The sequence below is a fragment of the Folsomia candida genome, unplaced genomic scaffold, assembly GCF_002217175.1.
Source record: "Folsomia candida strain VU population unplaced genomic scaffold, ASM221717v1 Fcan01_Sc001, whole genome shotgun sequence".
Lineage (NCBI taxonomy): Eukaryota > Metazoa > Arthropoda > Collembola > Entomobryomorpha > Isotomidae > Folsomia > Folsomia candida.
In genome coordinates this window covers 2,617,858-2,637,663 of record NW_019091193.1, presented here as the reverse complement: position 1 = coordinate 2,637,663, position 19,806 = coordinate 2,617,858, and the positions used below count along the sequence as shown (strand labels likewise).

General features: G+C 37.5%; 2 protein-coding genes, 1 long non-coding RNA gene and 2 other non-coding genes across 14 annotated transcripts; 2 read left to right on the top strand and 3 right to left on the bottom strand.

Moving 5' to 3' along the window:
- Positions 1-22: 22 nt before the first annotated feature.
- Positions 23-18,386, bottom strand: LOC110861576. Of its 9 annotated transcripts, none has more exons than XM_035847019.1 (14): positions 18,155-18,386; positions 17,943-18,060; positions 17,459-17,866; positions 17,028-17,388; positions 16,867-16,941; positions 16,593-16,774; positions 15,937-16,381; positions 15,736-15,824; positions 15,253-15,661; positions 14,388-14,702; positions 10,652-12,075; positions 10,227-10,580; positions 9,336-10,157; positions 8,554-9,260 (listed from the first exon to the last, which is right to left on the bottom strand). In XM_035847019.1, the coding sequence occupies exons 2-11, from the start codon at positions 18,049-18,051 to the stop codon at positions 11,895-11,897; spliced, it is 2,574 nt and encodes an 857-aa protein (XP_035702912.1). In that variant the 5' UTR covers positions 18,052-18,060; positions 18,155-18,386; the 3' UTR covers positions 8,554-9,260; positions 9,336-10,157; positions 10,227-10,580; positions 10,652-11,894. The 9 variants fall into 9 exon arrangements, with proteins under 9 accessions (XP_035702921.1, XP_035702912.1, XP_035702906.1 ...); XM_035847013.1 differs by having other exon boundaries at positions 8,554-9,527; positions 9,626-10,157; XM_035847020.1 differs by having other exon boundaries at positions 8,554-10,157; positions 10,227-10,470; positions 10,529-10,580.
- LOC118434184 lies at positions 3,057-7,854 on the top strand. Of its 2 annotated transcripts, none has more exons than XR_004833820.1 (3): positions 3,057-3,162; positions 3,261-7,203; positions 7,275-7,854. It is a non-coding gene; the product is annotated as an uncharacterized LOC118434184 (long non-coding RNA). The 2 variants fall into 2 exon arrangements; XR_004833819.1 differs by lacking the exon at positions 3,057-3,162 and having other exon boundaries at positions 3,791-3,905; positions 4,036-7,203.
- On the bottom strand, positions 8,768-10,372 carry LOC118434014. The gene is made up of 4 exons (XM_035846645.1): positions 10,227-10,372; positions 9,817-10,070; positions 9,583-9,757; positions 8,768-9,527 (listed from the first exon to the last, which is right to left on the bottom strand). Exons 1-4 carry the CDS (start codon positions 10,370-10,372, stop codon positions 8,768-8,770), a joined length of 1,335 nt encoding a protein of 444 aa, XP_035702538.1.
- Positions 18,387-19,075: 689 nt separating the features above from the next.
- Positions 19,076-19,149, bottom strand: Trnan-guu. The gene has a single exon. It is a non-coding gene; the product is annotated as a tRNA-Asn (tRNA).
- A 405-nt stretch (positions 19,150-19,554) lies between these two features.
- Trnan-guu lies at positions 19,555-19,628 on the top strand. Its single transcript has one exon. It is a non-coding gene; the product is annotated as a tRNA-Asn (tRNA).
- Positions 19,629-19,806: the final 178 nt, after the last annotated feature.

Here is a 19,806-nt window from a genome sequence, read left to right as displayed (position 1 = left end):
AGAAGTTTTAACGTTAAATATTAGTAGTAATTTAATATACAACATTCTATTATTAACGATTCTTATCATACGTAACATGGATAACATGCCTTACGAACGGTTCCATAGTTTATATCAAACAAAAAATATTATAAAAATGAAAGTCAACATGTATTGTTTATTTAAAACAAGTTTTGTTTACCATAACTTAAGGATTTCGCTTTCTACAAATGAAAGTTCCCATTGTTCTATTGGTTTGATGTTTCAAACTCGCCTGCCACAATGTTGAAATAGAAAGTCTGTATGTACAATTGTGCTGTATGTGAACATAGAAAGTTATAAATATTTCAATAAATCACATCTTACAAAGTAAACTTAGTTATGGTTTCATATGGTTCACGAGTACGACATCGACTTTATCCAGAAATCATTTTTTATGTGTAAGAAGTGGGTTTACGTTCGCTGAGATGGTAAAAGACAAGTTGGTAAATTGTGATAATTGCGGAGGTGTTACAGATAAAAACCGCGTAAATTTTTCATCACGAATAAAAAATGTGGATTGCACTGTGAATCAGGCTATTCAACTGTTTTTCCCATCCGTGCTGACCACAACACCATCCCGCCCAAAGAAGGACTTGAGGTATTTGTGCCAAAAGTGTAGTTTGTAGCTTGGGACGGCATATATTAAGTTACAGGAATTTAAAGAACGTACCAAAGACAACACCTATATTGGAAGAAAATTGGTCATCAGTGTCCAGCATCTACCTCAACAATATGAACAACCATGTACTTCTGCAAGTGCACTAGACTCACACTCATCAGAAAACGCAGAATATTGCATAAGCGAAAATAACGATCTTGAACGGGCTTCACTTTTGCAAGAGGAAGAATCCGAAGTGGAATCAGAAAATGAAGCACAACATCCAGTTGAGAGATATGAAGGAACATTACAACGTAAATCAACTCCTATTGGTCAAAAGTTAAAAAACGTGTTTAGTCGCACCAATCAGAAGAGTTTCAAATCATTACGTAGTAACATAAATCGAATTATAAATGCCGAACTTGCTGTACTGGGTGACAACTCATCATTCGGGAGTCAGAGTTCTGGTGATCTATTCCCATCGCTTGATGTAATCTATGAGGAATGCGAGAACTTTGCGCCCGTTACGCTATCAATTCTTGGAGGATTCGTTGGCTTAGAGGAAGGTCTGTTCACTCCTGCCATGCGGAGCATAGTTGGGATTGCCTTATACCAGCGGAGAATGCACGACAACATTTTCGCTAAAAGTGTTGGTGCTCTCCTTTGGAAGAACGGGGTATCCGTTAAGGTATGATCCGGTTTTAATCTTTTTAAGTTTAATTCTTAAATACTTAATTCAGCCAATATTACCACTTACACAGACATACACATTATTTCATGAAATGGGCATATCAGTCTGCTACAAGACTATACTAAATTACATGGAGACACAACAGAAGACATTTGATAAACCTGTGCGGGATTGGAAGAAGGTAAAGCCGGTTAGCAACCATAGATTTTGTTAAATTATGTCAAAATTTAGTCTGAAAAATTTTAATTGAAATTGGCGAGATATTTAATTTTAAATAATAGCCGTAGGCTTAAATTCTAATAGTTAGCAGGTAACACATGAATAAGAGAGGATAATTCAGAATAAATTATTATAGGAGATAGAAGACGAACTAGTTTCCTCCCAAAATCCTCAGAGCAGAAATGCCCGGCCTGTGTTTCAACCAGAAGAGGCTACCAGTTCTCTAAGTTGCTTGAGAATTTATGAGAGTTCGGACGATGAGATTAACGTAACTCCAGGGATAACATCAACCCCTGCACTCCCACTATCTCTGAAAAGAGGTAGTTTGGCAAGAAAGAAATTGAATTTTTCTGATGTCTCAACGCAAGAGGAAAGTTTTAAAAGCTTTTGTTTAAGTTATGACAACTTAAATAAAAGCATACATCCCAGACACTACGGGAACACCAATACCTTGCACAGTTTGAACGTGGTGGTATTCATTGCAATTCGGGATAGGATTGCCACCCCCTGGAGGATGGTGTTAAGTCCTAGGCCAGTTCTTGACCCTATCGACATTCCAATGTCAGCCTTTGTGTTACAAGATTCAGAAGTAACTACCATGAAGCAGTTGCACCTACGGGAAATCATTCTCATCTTACAAGAAAACCTTGACGTCTTCTTTAAAACCGATAAACGCCTCAGTCGATACCCAGAGCACGAATATATGGTTGAGTCTGCAAAAAAAAGCGAAATTGTAAACCTTGGGGTGATTCCACACAACGAGGTACATGTTGGATAGTATAAGCCGCGGGCCATTACTTGTCTCCGTCTCATACACCAATTAACGGTGTCTACAACACAGTCAGTATACACGCTCTACACTCTACAACACGGAGAGTACGGAGAGTTAATTTGTATATGAGACGGAGAGAAGTAATAGCGAGCGGCTAATATTCAGTAACCGGGTAAAGTCAACAGTTTCATTTGAATAGGGGACAATTGACAGCATGATTAACTGTTTGAAAGAAATGCAAGATTATGTCCCCAAGAAACCAGATGGCAACTTTCTTCCTATTGTTACCTGGGGAGATGGTATACTATTTATTGTGCAACTTCATTTGGTATGCTTACTCAGTAGTAGTCATACTTATCGTCCCAAGGTCTCACCGCAATAAATCAGAAAGCATCCCAGGACCACAGGTGCCATTCACTTACTGAAGAGGACAAAGTGAGGAGCATGTTCGGTATTCATAGTTACTGGCATGAGAGAGCAATAGTCGGGACCGAAATTATGAAAAGCCTCTTATCGAACCAAAGAGTGTGGGAGACCAAAGGCAGCCTTAACGATTTAAAGTTGAAGTTAGCCAGAAAACAGTTGCATACCAAGGGGTTGGCTTACATGATAAATGAATGATACTTTCAGATACAAGCATAAACTGGTCTCGCAGGATGTTATTCATCAATTCAATCCTTGTATGCGATTCTTGCGATTTGCACTTCGGAGCTATGTTGTAGCATATGCAAGGCTGAGACTGGCAACTATTAATATTTCTGGGTTATCAAAAGCTCAGCTCAATCAACTCATGAGCAAAATAGGCATGGATCTGATGGAAATGGAATTTGCGGACATTCTTAGGCCATGTAAACAGAAACAGTACGGCACACAATTTGTTAAAATAGAAGGATTTTTCACATATGTTTGTGTTAAATAAGTTGTACATTATTAAATTGCAAATTAAATATATATCACAGATATTGTTTCTGCCTCAAACCATATGACGCCAAAGATAAAACAACGGAATGGATTTGTTGCGATAACTATGACTGTAGTGAAAACCAGTGGTATCACCAAGTAAGAATATTTTTGTTTGCTTTAATGTGATATAAATTAAACCGGTTGAATTTTTCCCAGGCCTGTATAAAGAAGTATACAGCTAAACGAGGAAATATGAAATGGAAAAAAATCACTAAAGATAGTTTCACTGGTAAATGGTACTGCACAGAGAAATGCATGAAAGACGACGCAGATCAAGTATTCAAATACACGAAAACTCTTCTGTATTCCATTCTAAACTTAGAGGTAGAATAAGCCACCTTCGATGATAAGGTTGTATATTAATATGCTGTGCGATTTGCAGTGTTTCAGGTCCGCCATTAACTTTAATCACGGTGACAATATAATGATCTTCCGCAAATTACATCTCATAACATACCAAGGAAAGTCACACAAGAACTATCTAAATTTAACACACTATTATCTGAGTTTACTGCATGGGTTTGCACCTGAACATGTAGCTCATGCCATGAAATGGAATTCAACTTGCAATACTAATGGTGGACAGAACAAAAATAACCCGCATGATATAGTGACGGAATTTGTAGTTGGCGACACGAAGGGTTAGTATCTTAATGCAACTGTTACTACGGTTCGCAAGTAACGTATCACCATCTAGGGAACCAGAATAAAAATGTTGCCGAGATGGTGATATGTTACTTACGTACCGTAATATTATAATAAATGTTGCAGAAGCCTTCTCTCATTCAAGTGGGAAACTCACGGAAAAGATGATAAGAATTCGTGGATCCACAGGAGGAAACCTTGCAGAAATTGAAAAGCGCGCTGCAAAAGAGCTTATGGGAGAAGAGTTCACCCCAGTTGTTGGGAAAGCTCATAGGTTTTTGCAGGAAGTAACAGACTGCTCACAATATTTAGTTTCAGAGTGCGAAAATTTATTTGTTAAGCACACAAATCTTTCCAAAATTAGAGTGCATTCCGGGTTTGAAAATTTCAATAGCGATTTCATGTATATCGGGAATTACTTTGAATATGAAAAGACTATGAAAAACTTATCCAAAAACCTGTCAAAAATATCGCGCATACAAAATAGAAAATATGCCATCGACATGCACGTTGGAGTTAAAGTGTTGGAGCAAGATAATTTCTCAAGTTATACTAGTATAGCCTAAGTTTTTCCATACCATTGTTAAAAATAATATGATTTTAAAAATTTACGTTGGCAGAAGTATAACACCATTATGTTGTTATTAATTAATAATACTTATACCCTGATTCAAAAAGTTGTGCACTATGGGGGTGGAGACGTTATTTTTTTATTTAAAGAACATTTTATTTTTGCGCATCACAGCAAGAAAACTATTTTTAAACAAGATGGTGTTTGCCAAAAAAGATTCCCCATCAATCCGAAAAAATATAATTTTTCAGAGTTTTACGAAATTTCGATAAAAACTTAATTATTTCAACCACACCCACACCCTGAAATCGAAATAACCCAAACCCAGATTGAATTTCCACCTTGGGGGTCCATTTCATACCCTTAATTATTTTTGCCGCGGATAAGGATATTTTGAACACAGTGCGGCGGTGGTGGTGGCAGAGCCAACAGTCCAAGTAGAAATGGATTGAACTCTACTGTACTATCCTCGCACTCAGCCCTTGCACCTCATTTGCATATTTTAACGCATTCGCGAGAGCCATAGAGTTTATTCAACATGGAAAGCTCGTATCGCCGAAAATGGGCTATTGAGATTTATGCAAATGAGGTGCAAAGCCTAAGTACGGGGATAGTAAGTTGAGTTCAACACTTGGACTACGAACTTGTTCGTTGCCTCCATTAGAACGTTGTTGTTTTTTATGAGCTTTAACCAACACTGCTAATCGAGCCCGCTGCCGCAGTTGTATTTTTCTGAGGCTTGGGCGAGGCATGATTGATTTCTGTGGAAAATTTTTAAAAATAGTAAAGAATTATGGTTTTATTTGTTGACATTGTTTTGATTCACTATCACGATCTAGTTCCTGCGAGGACTCTAACTGAACCAGTTAGAGTTCCTGGAAAGTGTATTTGAAAAAAAGCCACCGCAAAACAGATGAAAAAGTGAGATTTTTGGAGCACACACGATTTCGTTGCCAAAACGTGGTGGCTGCAACTCTCACCGCCACCCCATATATCATGGCATCAAAAAATGAGGTTGAACTCACATAGGTGGCGTCGGCACCCCTATTTCTGCACCAGACCCACCATCGTAGAACCTAAAGTTTGGGGAGACACGACTCCGACATTCGAGAGAATATGCTCAAATTAGGGTGCCCAGGCCACCTATGTGAGTTCAACCTCATTTTTTGATGCCAGGATATGTGGGGATTGGTGGTGGTGGCGGTGAGGCAGGGTGGTCCACCACCGTCGTGGAGTGAAGCACACACTGCATGGGCGTGCAGCAGCCACCACGCGCTTCGTGAATGCTACCGATTAAGGGGGAGAAATGAACCCTCCATCGATGCGTTTTTCCTTATGCACTTTCCGCGAACCCTTTCTGGCACCTCCAACTCTCAAATGCCAGTTGGGTTCGCCGCGTGAACTAATCACGATCTGTAAGGGTGCGGGAAGTTGGCGAACGGCGAACGTGAATTTGGCGAACCAGCGAACAAAAACGTGAATTTGGCGAACCAGCGAACAAAAACGTGAAGTTTGCGAACCAGCGAACAAAAACGTGAATTTGGCGAACCATCGAACGGCGAACGCGAACCAGCTAACCAAAAGGACATTTATTGGACTGCGTGTATAGAAGTCACCAAATTCAAATTTTTTAAAATGCGTAGAAAGTGATGGTCTCGCCCATCCTTGAAGAATTTCTGGACAAGGGGTCATATCAATTCAAAAGTTCTCCATTTTTTATAGATTTTAAAATTTGGTAATACGAGTTATTTTTTGCTCAGAGAGTTTGCTTGTCAAGAAAGATAAAATACTCAGATGTCCTACAAAATGCAAGCGAGTAATTTGTGGGTATCGTTTTATGCTGGATTTTGATGCAAGCGTGTAAAACGTTGCAGAATACAAAAATTCACCTATTTCAGCATAATTACTTAAAACATAGCTATTTTAATTAACAACCAACACGTATCCTCACTAATGGTACAATTGACGGGAAGTTCCTATTCAAGCTCGTGTCCAGTGCTTCTAATTCTTTACATACATCCTTCAACTTCTTCTGAATCCTGTTTATTATGCAGCGAATTCTTCAGATAATTCCTACGTTTGTTGTTTCAAATTCTTGTTCATCATCTTCTGTTTGTGACTGGATTTGTTGTCTTCTCACGTCTGACCTTTAATATTCCCTTGTTAATCAGTTGCCTCCCAAGCACATTAAAGTCATGTGGCGCACAAGCCGTCGCTAAGGGCCCAAGTACATCAAAGTCATGCACTCCTTGAACAGTTACCATGCGCCCAAATACATGAACGTCGTGTACTCCGACTGCGGTAGCTATGGGCCCAAGCACATCAATGTCATGTAATTACAAAAAGAAAATTTTCCGCTACGGAAATTCCGCCCGAGCACATCAAATAATTTTAAAAATCAGTAAAAATTTCTAAATAGCTGTAGTTTGTTTGGAGCGTGTATATTACACTTGTGTAGATCTTCAGGCATGTCTGGTGAGTATTTATCATCAACACACATATATGTATGTATAAATATATATACTATTTTCTCATACTTGAAAATACGTGCAGACAGTGAAGAAGTCGAATTTTCTCTCGGGTAGATTGCGACTCCGATGAGGAATTCTTGCGACACGAACACAACGACGACGATGACGATCAACTTCTCGGAACATGAAGATGATCAAGGCCCGGAAGTAGATTCCGAGCACGAGTTAGGTGACCTCGATGAACACACCGATGTACGTATATTAATTGTACATATGTATATTACTAAATAATGTTACTTCCGCCAAATTGATTCATATTTCAGACCAATGTGATCCGCTACCGTAGTTAATGAATCGCAAGTTAATGAGTATGAGGTACCGGGGAAATTTTTTAAAATGCGTAGAAAGTGATGGTCTCGCCCATCCTTGAAGAATTTCTGGACAAGGGGTCATATCAGTTCAAAAGTTCTCCATTTTTTATAGATTTTAAAATTTGGTAATACGAGTTATTTACAGTTTTTTCTATTAGATCAGTTGGAATAAATCCTTAGTCCTAGAGAACTAATGGAACAAACCATAGTATACCTGGTAAGTTTTACATCAACGATATCCTGCAATTTCTCTCAAAGTAATTACTATGGGCGTACTCACGACAACTTCTTATTTCGCGTCGCAACTCATTTAGCAAACTTGCGAAGATCAAAATATTTCTGTCGTGAGGGGATTCGCAAAATATGACTTCGCAAAACTCTCTTATCTCGTAAATCTACTAAAAAACACTTATTTTGGTATTGTTTCCATGGATTTCTGTAATTTCTCTTGCAATTTCTCTTGTAATTACTTTGCGAAATAATTTTGCGAAATAAGGACATGCTCGATTGCTGGGTAAATTTGCGAACAAAAATCCCATGGTTTTCCAGCAAATTCTTTGCGAAATCTCGCATATCTCGCAAAACTTCGCAAGTTATGTTGCTATGCTCAATTTGCGAGATATGCTAGATATGCGAAGGTTGACGTGAGTACGCTCTATGTGAAAGTCTGAAATAAAATTGGAATTTCATTTCATCCAGGACGCCTTATTTAGAGTAACGAATTAATGTCGTATTAATTTCTGCGTAATTTGTGTTTCAAGACATCAATTTATAGTAAATTCCTTTAATTTTGATTTCGTTAAAAATTAATTGTATGTCAACATTTTCGTTTTAATTTATTTTTTGTTAATTTATAGTGCAATTAACGTTGCTTTTGTTTCGGTTTTGCTTCATTTTGCAAAGTTGCTATGCAATCACCTTTTTGCGAGTGTAGATAAAATTATTTCTTAAATATTCACTTTTTACTATAAATTGGTATTGTGAGAAGTAAGGTAAAGAAAGTAAAACTTCAAGAAACCCAAACTGAAAATAATACTCTAAATAAGGCGTTAACCAGTTGCCTAGCACACATTTGAAGCCATGGTATTTTTTTAATATAGTGGCTAAGCCCCAAGATAAGGCTTCGAATTTAGTGATCCTTGTATCACTTTTGTTGGATGAGTATTTTCAATGCTGCCCAAGATATTAAATGCTGACAAGTACGCTATAGTCCAAATTATTGCAAGGGTGATACGGATAATATGATATGTGGAAATCATTTTAATTATCATTACTTACGCAGCGAAGAAATTTTTTTCACAATAAAACACTACATCATGATAGCCAATTCGAATATAGGCCGGAAAAAGTCGGCATAACAATTATAAATCACTAATTATAAAATTTCACAAACTTATTCACAGTTCGGCAAAATATTTTCACACAAGGACAAGTAATCTCATATTTTAAATAGAAAACAGTTCTTCCTCCTCCTCCTCCATTCCTTCAACATTTGATTCAACATTCGCTTCTTGAAATCTCACTTCATTCGCTTCACCGAATCCTAATCCTATTTCAGAGTCAGGCCGAGGTACTGATTGGTCCACATCCACAATGCTTTGACTCGTCGATCCCGAAGATGCATTGGCGTTAGATCGCTTTCTTTTGACGGGTAATTTCGAAAGCGTATGAAATCTCTTGAAACACGAGTCTTTGCTCCTTATGCAGAGAGACTTCAGACACGTTTCGCATCTGAAAGCTGTGGTACACATTTTTCCTTCCAAGCAGCATAGCTGGCAATCCCGGAAGACCGAGACATTATCCACCACAATCTTTTCTGGAAAGTGGGTGCCGATTTGCCGTTCTAACTGGCTGTTCGACTTCCTCCCCAATGATCTATGTTGTGGTGAATATTTTTCCAATATTTCCCGGACAAGTACTCGTACAAAGTCCTTATAACTTCGTTGGGCGGAAAGAAGAGTGAATGATGTGCGAATTGTAAATGTCCAAGAAGTAGAATAATATTTTTTGTACCACTTGCAAGATTTGCGGACAGATGTGAATGGCTTTGTCACTCTGTCGATGTTATCCACAGCTCCCATTGTCACATTGTAGACGAGGTCAGTTGCAGGTTTCTCTCGGTTATTGTTTGGGTTTGTGGTTGCGACTTCTTCCATTCGGTGTCCCATGAAGGTGTTCAACACCATTTCTCTACGATCAGACCAACTAAAATTCATGAAACAAACGTTTAATATACGGGTCATTCTGTCAAAATTTTAACCTCCATTTTAGTGTATTGTTTTTATTGGTAAATTTGCACACACAACCCGTTCCACTAAAATGTCGGAGGAAGAATAAGTCGCAACTTGTCCCTTTGTCCGTTAATTTTCGCATCAGTTTTCTCCACTTCTGCACGGTTCCAAGAATGTAAGTACCAAGTTGCTTCAATCGTATAGCTAAGATCGGTGACACAAAAAGTTGTCGATAGTGATTCTATGAAATTTGTTAAAATAACCATGAAGAAGGGTCATCACTGTGGCGCCACCAAATCCGAGTTCTTGAATCCAGTTTGAATTTTTAGTTCTTGTCGTTCTTTCTTGGTACGGGAGAACTTTGAGCACGAATCTGCCGGCCGAATCGCAGAGGAGATACAGCTTCATTCCAATTTGAGATATTGCTTGAATAATAATCTCCCTTTGAAGGAAAGTAAGGATTCGTCCACCGCGAGAAAGATCCCAGCCTGACAGCTTTTCGGAAATGTTGAAACAGCTTGTCCATAAAATTTTCAAACTTTATACACCGATGGTTATTGTTGGGTGGGACGGTGTCAGGAATCCACGAAGGATTGACTCAAACCTAGTAAACAAATAGCTAGCACAAGTAGTGTACATAAATATATATTGTATTTTATTGTTGTATATATACCTATTCCTTGACATGACCTGACCAAAAAATCGGGTAGAAAACATCGAACTTGTGGACCAGTCGTCCTTGGTATCCAGCTTGATAATCAGCGCCAGTGCAAAGAATTGCCACATTTCTTCACCATTCACTACAGTGCAATCCTTCATGGTGTTCTGATTCGCGCGTTTTAGGTATTGAAAATAAATGTTTGTCTGAAGGACGATTTCATCCAACATTTCGGTGTCCAAGAATTTTTACTAAATCTCTAGAGCAGTAAATTCAATCTTGACCTCAAAATTCGACTTTAGAAATTTCCCCGGTACCTCATACTCATTAACTTGCGATTCATTAACTACGGTAGCGGATCACATTGGTCTGAAATATGAATCAATTTGGCGGAAGTAACATTATTTAGTAATATACATATGTACAATTAATATACGTACATCGGTGTGTTCATCGAGGTCACCTAACTCGTGCTCGGAATCTACTTCCGGGCCTTGATCATCTTCATGTTCCGAGAAGTTGATCGTCATCGTCGTCGTTGTGTTCGTGTCGCAAGAATTCCTCATCGGAGTCGCAATCTACCCGAGAGAAAATTCGACTTCTTCACTGTCTGCACGTATTTTCAAGTATGAGAAAATAGTATATATATTTATACATACATATATGTGTGTTGATGATAAATACTCACCAGACATGCCTGAAGATCTACACAAGTGTAATATACACGCTCCAAACAAACTACAGCTATTTAGAAATTTTTACTGATTTTTAAAATTATTTGATGTGCTCGGGCGGAATTTCCGTAGCGGAAAATTTTCTTTTTGTAATTACATGACATTGATGTGCTTGGGCCCATAGCTACCGCAGTCGGAGTACACGACGTTCATGTATTTGGGCGCATGGTAACTGTTCAAGGAGTGCATGACTTTGATGTACTTGGGCCCTTAGCGACGGCTTGTGCGCCACATGACTTTAATGTGCTTGGGAGGCAACTGATTAACAAGGGAATATTAAAGGTCAGACGTGAGAAGACAACAAATCCAGTCACAAACAGAAGATGATGAACAAGAATTTGAAACAACAAACGTAGGAATTATCTGAAGAATTCGCTGCATAATAAACAGGATTCAGAAGAAGTTGAAGGATGTATGTAAAGAATTAGAAGCACTGGACACGAGCTTGAATAGGAACTTCCCGTCAATTGTACCATTAGTGAGGATACGTGTTGGTTGTTAATTAAAATAGCTATGTTTTAAGTAATTATGCTGAAATAGGTGAATTTTTGTATTCTGCAACGTTTTACACGCTTGCATCAAAATCCAGCATAAAACGATACCCACAAATTACTCGCTTGCATTTTGTAGGACATCTGAGTATTTTATCTTTCTTGACAAGCAAACTCTCTGAGCAAAAAATAACTCGTATTACCAAATTTTAAAATCTATAAAAAATGGAGAACTTTTGAATTGATATGACCCCTTGTCCAGAAATTCTTCAAGGATGGGCGAGACCATCACTTTCTACGCATTTTAAAAAATTTGAATTTGGTGACTTCTATACACGCAGTCCAATAAATGTCCTTTTGGTTAGCTGGTTCGCGTTCGCCGTTCGATGGTTCGCCAAATTCACGTTTTTGTTCGCTGGTTCGCAAACTTCACGTTTTTGTTCGCTGGTTCGCCAAATTCACGTTTTTGTTCGCTGGTTCGCCAAATTCACGTTCGCCGTTCGATGGTTCGCCAAATTCACGTTCGCCGTTCGATGGTTCGCCAAATTCACGTTCGCCGTTCGACGATTCGCCAAGTTCACGGTTTGGTTCGCGTTCGCTAACTTCACGTTCGCCGTTCGCCAACTTCCCGCACCCGATCTGTAACAATTAACATCATTATTACCTTACTTTTCACATTATTCTGTGGAAAAAAGATATAGATATGAAATATGAAATATTATAACGAATACATTTAATAAGTGATAAGAAATAACAAATTTGAAATTGGAGTAAATTTTTAGAAAATACTTCACTTACCGCAGTTCATTACTTTATCTGGACAAAGAAAGCATGCAACGGATCTTTAATTGATTTACTTGATTGAATTGATTTTAAAACAAATGTCAAATTTGCTAAATTATTTCGTATTTGAAGAAATTCTTCAAGTTGATGTCAACTTTTGTTGAACAACATGTGTTTTTTGGTTGGCGGGTTGTGGCAGCATGACAAAGTTTCATGCAAACAAAGTTGCGTAATGTTTTTCATGCAAATGGTAATTCGTGCTCTTTCTATGAAAATACTAATTTTGCTAGTTTAGTAATTAGTAATCACCAACTATTAATTAATTTCATACAAAAATGCGTAGTTTTTCATTGTTAGAAGAATCACTAACAAGGGACACTCACGACCTGTCGTTTGAGTCCAGGGTACCCACTATGTTTTTCAGAATCTACTAGGACCCCAGATGAAGGATTCATTCATATTTCCGTGTAAAACTCATATTTGGCGCCATGGCGTGGCGCCAAACTTAAAAATTTGCATTTTCGACCAATTTCAAACCCCCATAACTTTTGCAGTTTATGTCGGATTTTTAAAATTTTATGCTTAAAATGATCAGAAAAGTCGAAATTTTAGAGAAAAAATAAAAATAAAAAAATTTTAATTTTTGAGATATTTTTAGCATTTTTTCGACGAACCCGAAATTTCGAAATTTTGCGAAAAGTTAAAAGCGACAATTTTGGAAAAAATTTCATAGAATACGAAAGTTGAACTCCTTGTCGTGATTTTTGCCAAAAATTTTGAAAATCCGTCCAGGATTTCAAAAGTTACGGCGGTTTTAAAATGAAAAACCATCAAATTTGGCGAATTTGGCGCCACGCCATGGCGCCAAATATGAGTTTTACACAGAAATATGAATGAATCCTTCATCTGGGGTCCTAGTAGATTCTAAAAAACATAGTGGGTACCCTGGACTCAAACGACAGGTCGTGAGTGTCCCTTGTAAGTTATTACAAGAAGTGATGTATGTACATGTATTTTTGTATGTACATAGGTATTTTTTATTTTATTTTATCGTAGTTCTGTATTTTATACATATGACCAACTTAAGCTTTTCAAGACAATTTCCGAAAATCGATATGGGTGAACTCCTCTGGTTGAAAATCTCTCCAGTTTCACGGCAGAAGCTTTCGACCAATCTAAATATCTATGGGCCAAGTTTCAGCTGCTTTCAAACACTATTTTGAAAGTTTAGTGGACAAATTATGCACAATTAATGCCCCCACGTATATGGCCCCAACTGTCAACCAGTTGACCGATTTTTCTCATCTGCCAAACTAGATATAGCTTCTAACTTGGTCAAATATGCTTCTGTATGCAAAATTAATGCTCAATCGGTTCAACCGTGTTGGCATTCGGACGGACGGTCATAATCGTTATCGTTCTACATAAGCTCTGACTCGGGTTATATACAAATTTTATAAAACCTATTTAAGGCTTGGCGAAAAAAATAATGCAAATGAACATTGAACAAATATACGTTGCAAACCTTAATTTGAAGATAGTTAGTTTTACATGACGTTAATTTATTAAAAACCTACTTCAAGCAACTTCGCGGGGCCTTTTTAGATGGCATGCACAAAAACTCAGACTCATTTGGCTATAATTTCGTGATTCATTGTTGGTATAAACCATTAAAAACCTACAGTGCAGACTCCATTTAGCCCGAGTTAGGGACAGAGTCTCTGACTCGGGGACTCTCTGACTCCCACTTCTAAATTTTTCTCCGAATTGACCGACATAACCAACGTCCGTGATGGATGATTAAATGTTTGTTGGATATTTTCTATTATTTAGCACCAAATTTTTGAATTGTTTACAAATCTTTCCACTTGATTACCAGGACCAGTGGGCTTCTTTAACATCTTGAACTTCTAAAGCTGTGTGTTATCCAGAAGCGGTTTTTAGCCTACATACCAAATTTCAGATGAAAATTACAACTTTTAATAACCTATCATTTCAGCTTTGCTTAATGTTTAGTAAACTCATGTTTGTCAGAATTTTCTATTTTCTATTTTCTATTTTCTAATTTTCAATGATTTTTTACGGAAAAATGTGCATGATTTACAGGATTGTAAACATCCGAGTGAATTTATACGATCGATACAAATTGATTTTTTGGAATGACTTACAATTGTGAAAAAACTTTTCCACATTGTTCACACATGTGTTTTCCTATTCCGTGCATGGACGCCATGTGCCTTGCGAGTGGCTCCTTGTGGTTGAATAGCTTCCCACAATTTTCAACCTGACATGGATGCACAATTGGCTGTAAAGATTCTGCTTCAGTGGGAACGTATTTATGACATCGGACCCGGTGGTGCAAGAGCAGGTTTGAATCGGCAAATCTAAAATAGCACTGGGGGCATTTAATTTGATTGTCGAGCTGATCATGTTTGGCTAGATGAGAATCCAACTCTGCTTGTCCACGATACTCATGCTTACATCTAAATTAATTTCATATAAAAAATATCATAAAAAAATAATCTTTACCAATATTTTTAATGGGTGTACTCACGGCAAGGTCATATCGTAACATCAAAGCTAACAAAATTTAAGATTTCACATCATATTTGCATAAGTCATAAAAACAATTGAGTAAAGTCTTTGGAAACTAATAAAATCTGTAAGTTTTGTAAAATAATTTTTAAAACTTTTGTAAAACAAAAAGGTGCCTTTGATCTGAGCAAGTTTTAAAAATCTAAGCTGTTCATTAGAAATAGTTGTAAAATTTATGGAATTTACTAATTTCACAATGCTACCTGAACTAAATTGCTTAAATTGCCTCAACAATCATTATTTTCATTTTGTTGACCTCGATTTCTGCAATTTCTATCGCTTTGCGAGATAATTTTACGCAATAAAAACATGTGGTGGGTAAATTTGAGGAAAAATAAATCCCATAGTTTTCCGACAAACATTTTTGCAAAATCTTGTAAATTAAATATCAGATGCGAAAATTGTCGTGAGTACGCCCAATATTAAAACTTGACGAACCCATCACGTGGACAAATTTCCAACGGGCCTAACTCTAAGTTTAGCGTGTGGTCTTCTGATTTCAAATGAGTCTGCAGGGCAGGAAGCGATTTGAACCGTAACCGACATGTTTTACACATAAATGGCCACATCCACCTCTTGTCCTGGCCACTTTCTGTGACTTTCGTAGTTTTTGGAGACTTATATCTCATAGGTGTCTCTGGTAGCTTGGCGTCAGGGTGGTCTGATAAAACGTGAGCTTCGCATTCACTGAGCGAAGTGAATTCTTTGAGACACACGAAACACCCGAATTTCGGGGTCTGGTTATGAGCATCGGCCAAATGTTGGAGGAGATCGGATTGTACGGGGAATTTTGTATTGCAGACGCCACAGTTGTAAATAATCTTCTTTCTTTTTCGTTTGACTGGAACTAATTAGTAATTAAGTAATTGTTATGTATCGTAATAAATTTTAATTAAAGTTATGTACACACTCTAAAATTACCAGGTTGAGTTAGTTCCGTAGGAAAAACTCTAGCATTTTCAGTTGTGGAAATATTTTTTGCTACAGAAACCTTCCTCCTGTTTAGAATTCTGTGGAGAAATTTAAACAAAATTATAAATATGTAACTTGATTTTAAAGATTGGAGCATAAACTGAGAATCACATAAGTTCGAACATAAGTTCAATTAATAAATTTTCTTACTCGTGCTCCTGGTTGGATTCGTCAGTCAAATTAGATATCGAAGTGGATGGGAATGATGGGATGGGCACTTCTTCAACATTTTTACCGATACTTTGCTCAGCGACCACGTGTTCCGGCGTTTCTTTAATTTCTAGCCGTTTTAAGTTAATGTAGAAGAATCCTTGATCCCGGGTCACTTCCCGGATTTCCTCCGTAGTCAAGGGGAGCATCCATGGAATTAATTTGACATCATATCCAAATTCTGGGAGTGGGGGTAGCTCAGATCCGTCACGGTAATGGACAGCCTTCATGTGGGATTCTAATCTGTCCGTGGTGGTGAAGGATTCCCTGCATTCGGGACATCGAACAAGTGGATGACTTTCTATCCTATGGCGCTTTATGTCGCACGATCTGAATATCTTTCCGCATTGGAGGGTACGAACTGGACTAGTGCACAGGGAGAAACCTAGGTCGTAAAACAAATCAGTTATTCGACACCAAGTAGAATAAAATAATAACAAAATTGCATTTGCTGAAAAACAATAGAATTTTTCCAAATTTATGTAATTACTCAGCGTATTTTTATTTCGCAAAATGATTTCGCAAACTTATCTTAAGCGATGGGAATCAAAACAAAACATAATTTCTTACAGGTTTGCGAATCTCTCATTGTGTACCTGGGTGAATAAATTTCCGGTGCAAGGCAGCCTCCACGAGGGTATCCAACTTATCTGGACAAATTACACAAGGATGACTCCCTTTTGAAGGGGTAGTGAGGTCAGGTAGTTTTCGAACCTCAAGGACCGGCAAAGTCAACGATTCACTGAATAGGGACAGACTGGTGTCAGTTATCAGTGAGCTAAAGTGGTTTACAAAATCTCCGTTTACATAAATGGATACCAAATATTTTAAATAAATGTTCTGATAATTTTATCTAATGTCAAAACCTACCCAGTTTTACTTGATGATGATCTAGGTCTCTTTACTATCGGGGTTTTTGTCACGTTTTCTCTCCTTCTTTCAATTCTGTGTAATAAATACAAATTTAGAGTAATTAGTTAATTAATTCACTAATTACTTAATTCGTTGTCACAAATTGCATCGACACTCACGTTGTCTTTGGAGCATATTTTTTCTCTTTGTGTTTCCGTTTCATTAATTGGCTAATCTGGAGTGGTTTAACGCTTCGTTTGTGGGTGCTTTTCGAATACGTTGTCACAACTTTGTCCCTTTCAAATTCTGGAAAATTTCTATAATCTTCTTCAAGACTTAAGCTAAGCGGATTACTGGAAGCTAGTGAATCTGCACGGAAGGAAAGTGCAGAATTTGCATTTGAATTTGCAACTGAAGCCTCTCCGAATTCTAAGGGATCATCTCCAATTTCAGGTGTATAAATATTCTCCATTTGTTGTTCATTTTCATCGAACTCGATTCCTGACCAGTGAAAGTTTCCGTCCTCTCCTCCCACGAAATCTATGAAAATTTGTCATAAACACTTACGAAATATTTACAATTTACTAATCAAACGTTAAATTATCCTAACCACTCAACAATTGTTCTCTAATATTTCCGTATATTTGTTCCACCACCAAATTTCCTCCGTCCTCCTGCTTAACGAGGGTGGAATTCTGTACCAATTTCTTCACGTTGTTCTTCACCTGGTCCAACTCCCTCTCCAGTTTGACAATCCGCTCATGTAGCTGTTCCCCCTGACCCAGAAGACGCACACATGACGAACAGAGGTCAATGTGTTGTTCAATTTCCTCCTGGCGATACGGGGAGTCGCAAAGAAGCGAATATGGGACGACTTGTCCCAGCAGAAACTTGACCCTTGTGGGATACTTGTTCTTTGGGGCGGGACAACAGCAAATTATACAAATTGAAACAATCACGTCCTCCTCCTCCTTTACAGGAACCGATTCTATAATCTCAGCATCATTGTTGCTAATTTCTGCAATAATTTAAAAAGTTACACAGTTAAAAACGTTTTAAACTTTAAAACAAAAGTATACCTTTGAATTCTGTACCTTGTTCGCTGGCCCCTTGGTTATTGTTACGAGCTTTAGTTTTGCTTAGTTCTCTGGCCTTCTGACTGGCGGCTCGACGTTGAATTTGCCTTTTGCTTAGACGCGCCATGATTTATTTCTGTTTGGCAAAAATATTAAACAATAATGTTCTTCATTGTTCTTTGATGTTGGAATGATTCATGACAGTAACAATTAGCATCGTATTATCTTACCACTTTTTCAGTTAGGATAAGAGTGCACGCGGGAATTTAAGTAAAATAAACAATTCACTGCAGTTTGTTATTTCATCCGCACAAGAAACAATTAAATGGATCCTTAGTTGTTTTATCCCGATTTGAAAACATATTTGTCTTATTTATTATTGCAACAAATTTGAAATTCTTGAAATTTTGTATTCTTGTGTAAATTGCGGATGCAAATTCTGTCGAACATGTGTTATTTGGTTCGCGGTTGAGTTTCGTTTCATGCGAACAAAGTCGACTTTCTCATGCAAATATACATATGTAAACGAGTGGATTGCGTGCGTACACTGTCCATGAAAATGCAAATTTTTACTAGTTTAGTTATTTTATTTTTATTAATTTCGTATAGAAAGTTTGTTGTGGCTTTCGCTTTTGGAAAAATCATTACCTCTTACGCACAAGACGTACGAGCTTAATTTAATCATGAACTTCGTACTTTTTAAATATTTTTTGTATTCGATTTAAATTTTGTTCCTTCAAAATTTCATGACAAAATCGGTACAATGAGGAGCTCATTTTTGTACAGATTTAAAAGGTATAATTTGTTTACATACAAACTAGATAGTTCCAGTGTCACCTCCATACATAAACCCGGCCATTGCTTATTTATAGTTTGACAGTCAAACTATAAATAATGGCCGGGTTTGTGTAGTCAAACCTTGATTACATTACATCTTAATGACCATTTGAATATTGCCATCTAAAAAAATATTCACTAGTTCTGTTTCAAACCAAACAGATACTCAAAGAAAATTTATAACTATAAAATACATCGGATAATATGAGCCGTCTGAACCTGAATCATGAATCTTACCGCTGGAAGTTTGTCCATCTCATGAATTTATTAAGGGGTCAAAAAATATGACCAGTTCCCTGTGAATCAAAATGTAACGCCCCCGGGTGGGCTTGAACCACCAACCTTTCGGTTAACAGCCGAATGCGCTAGCCGTTTGCGCCACGGAGGCGAGCGATGAATAATTAATGAGTGAAATACTGTGAAATTTTCAAAAAATAGCACTTAATGTATCTGCTAGGGGACATCCATGTACTAAATACGCCATCAAAAAGATGGCGGTTTTGGATGACCTATATTACTAGTTACATGAGTAGGATGCGGTAGGGATGGGATGGGTGGATGGTAAAAACTTTGACGTTTTTTCATGACCCAACCCAAGGTATGGATGTTCCCCTATCAGAACTAATTTTCTTATTTAACTAATTAGCCCTCATTACTGACTTGTGCCCACTGTAATTACGATGGCCAATGCACTAATTACCCTTTTCCTTGTAAATAGAATATCCTAACAGTCTGAGAGGTCATTAATTTTTGAAAATTTGACACTACTTCATTCATTAATTATTCATCGCTCGCCTCCGTGGCGCAAACGGCTAGCGCATTCGGCTGTTAACCGAAAGGTTGGTGGTTCAAGCCCACCCGGGGGCGTTACATTTTGATTTCCGGCAAACTGATCATGTTTTTTTACCAGGTTGTAACAAATTCATGTTATGGGAAATTTCCAGTGAAGACATATTACTAAATTTCTTGTATACTTGTATATTTTCTTTGAGTACGCGATTTGAAATCTAATTGGTAAATATTTTTTTAAATAGCAATAGTCATC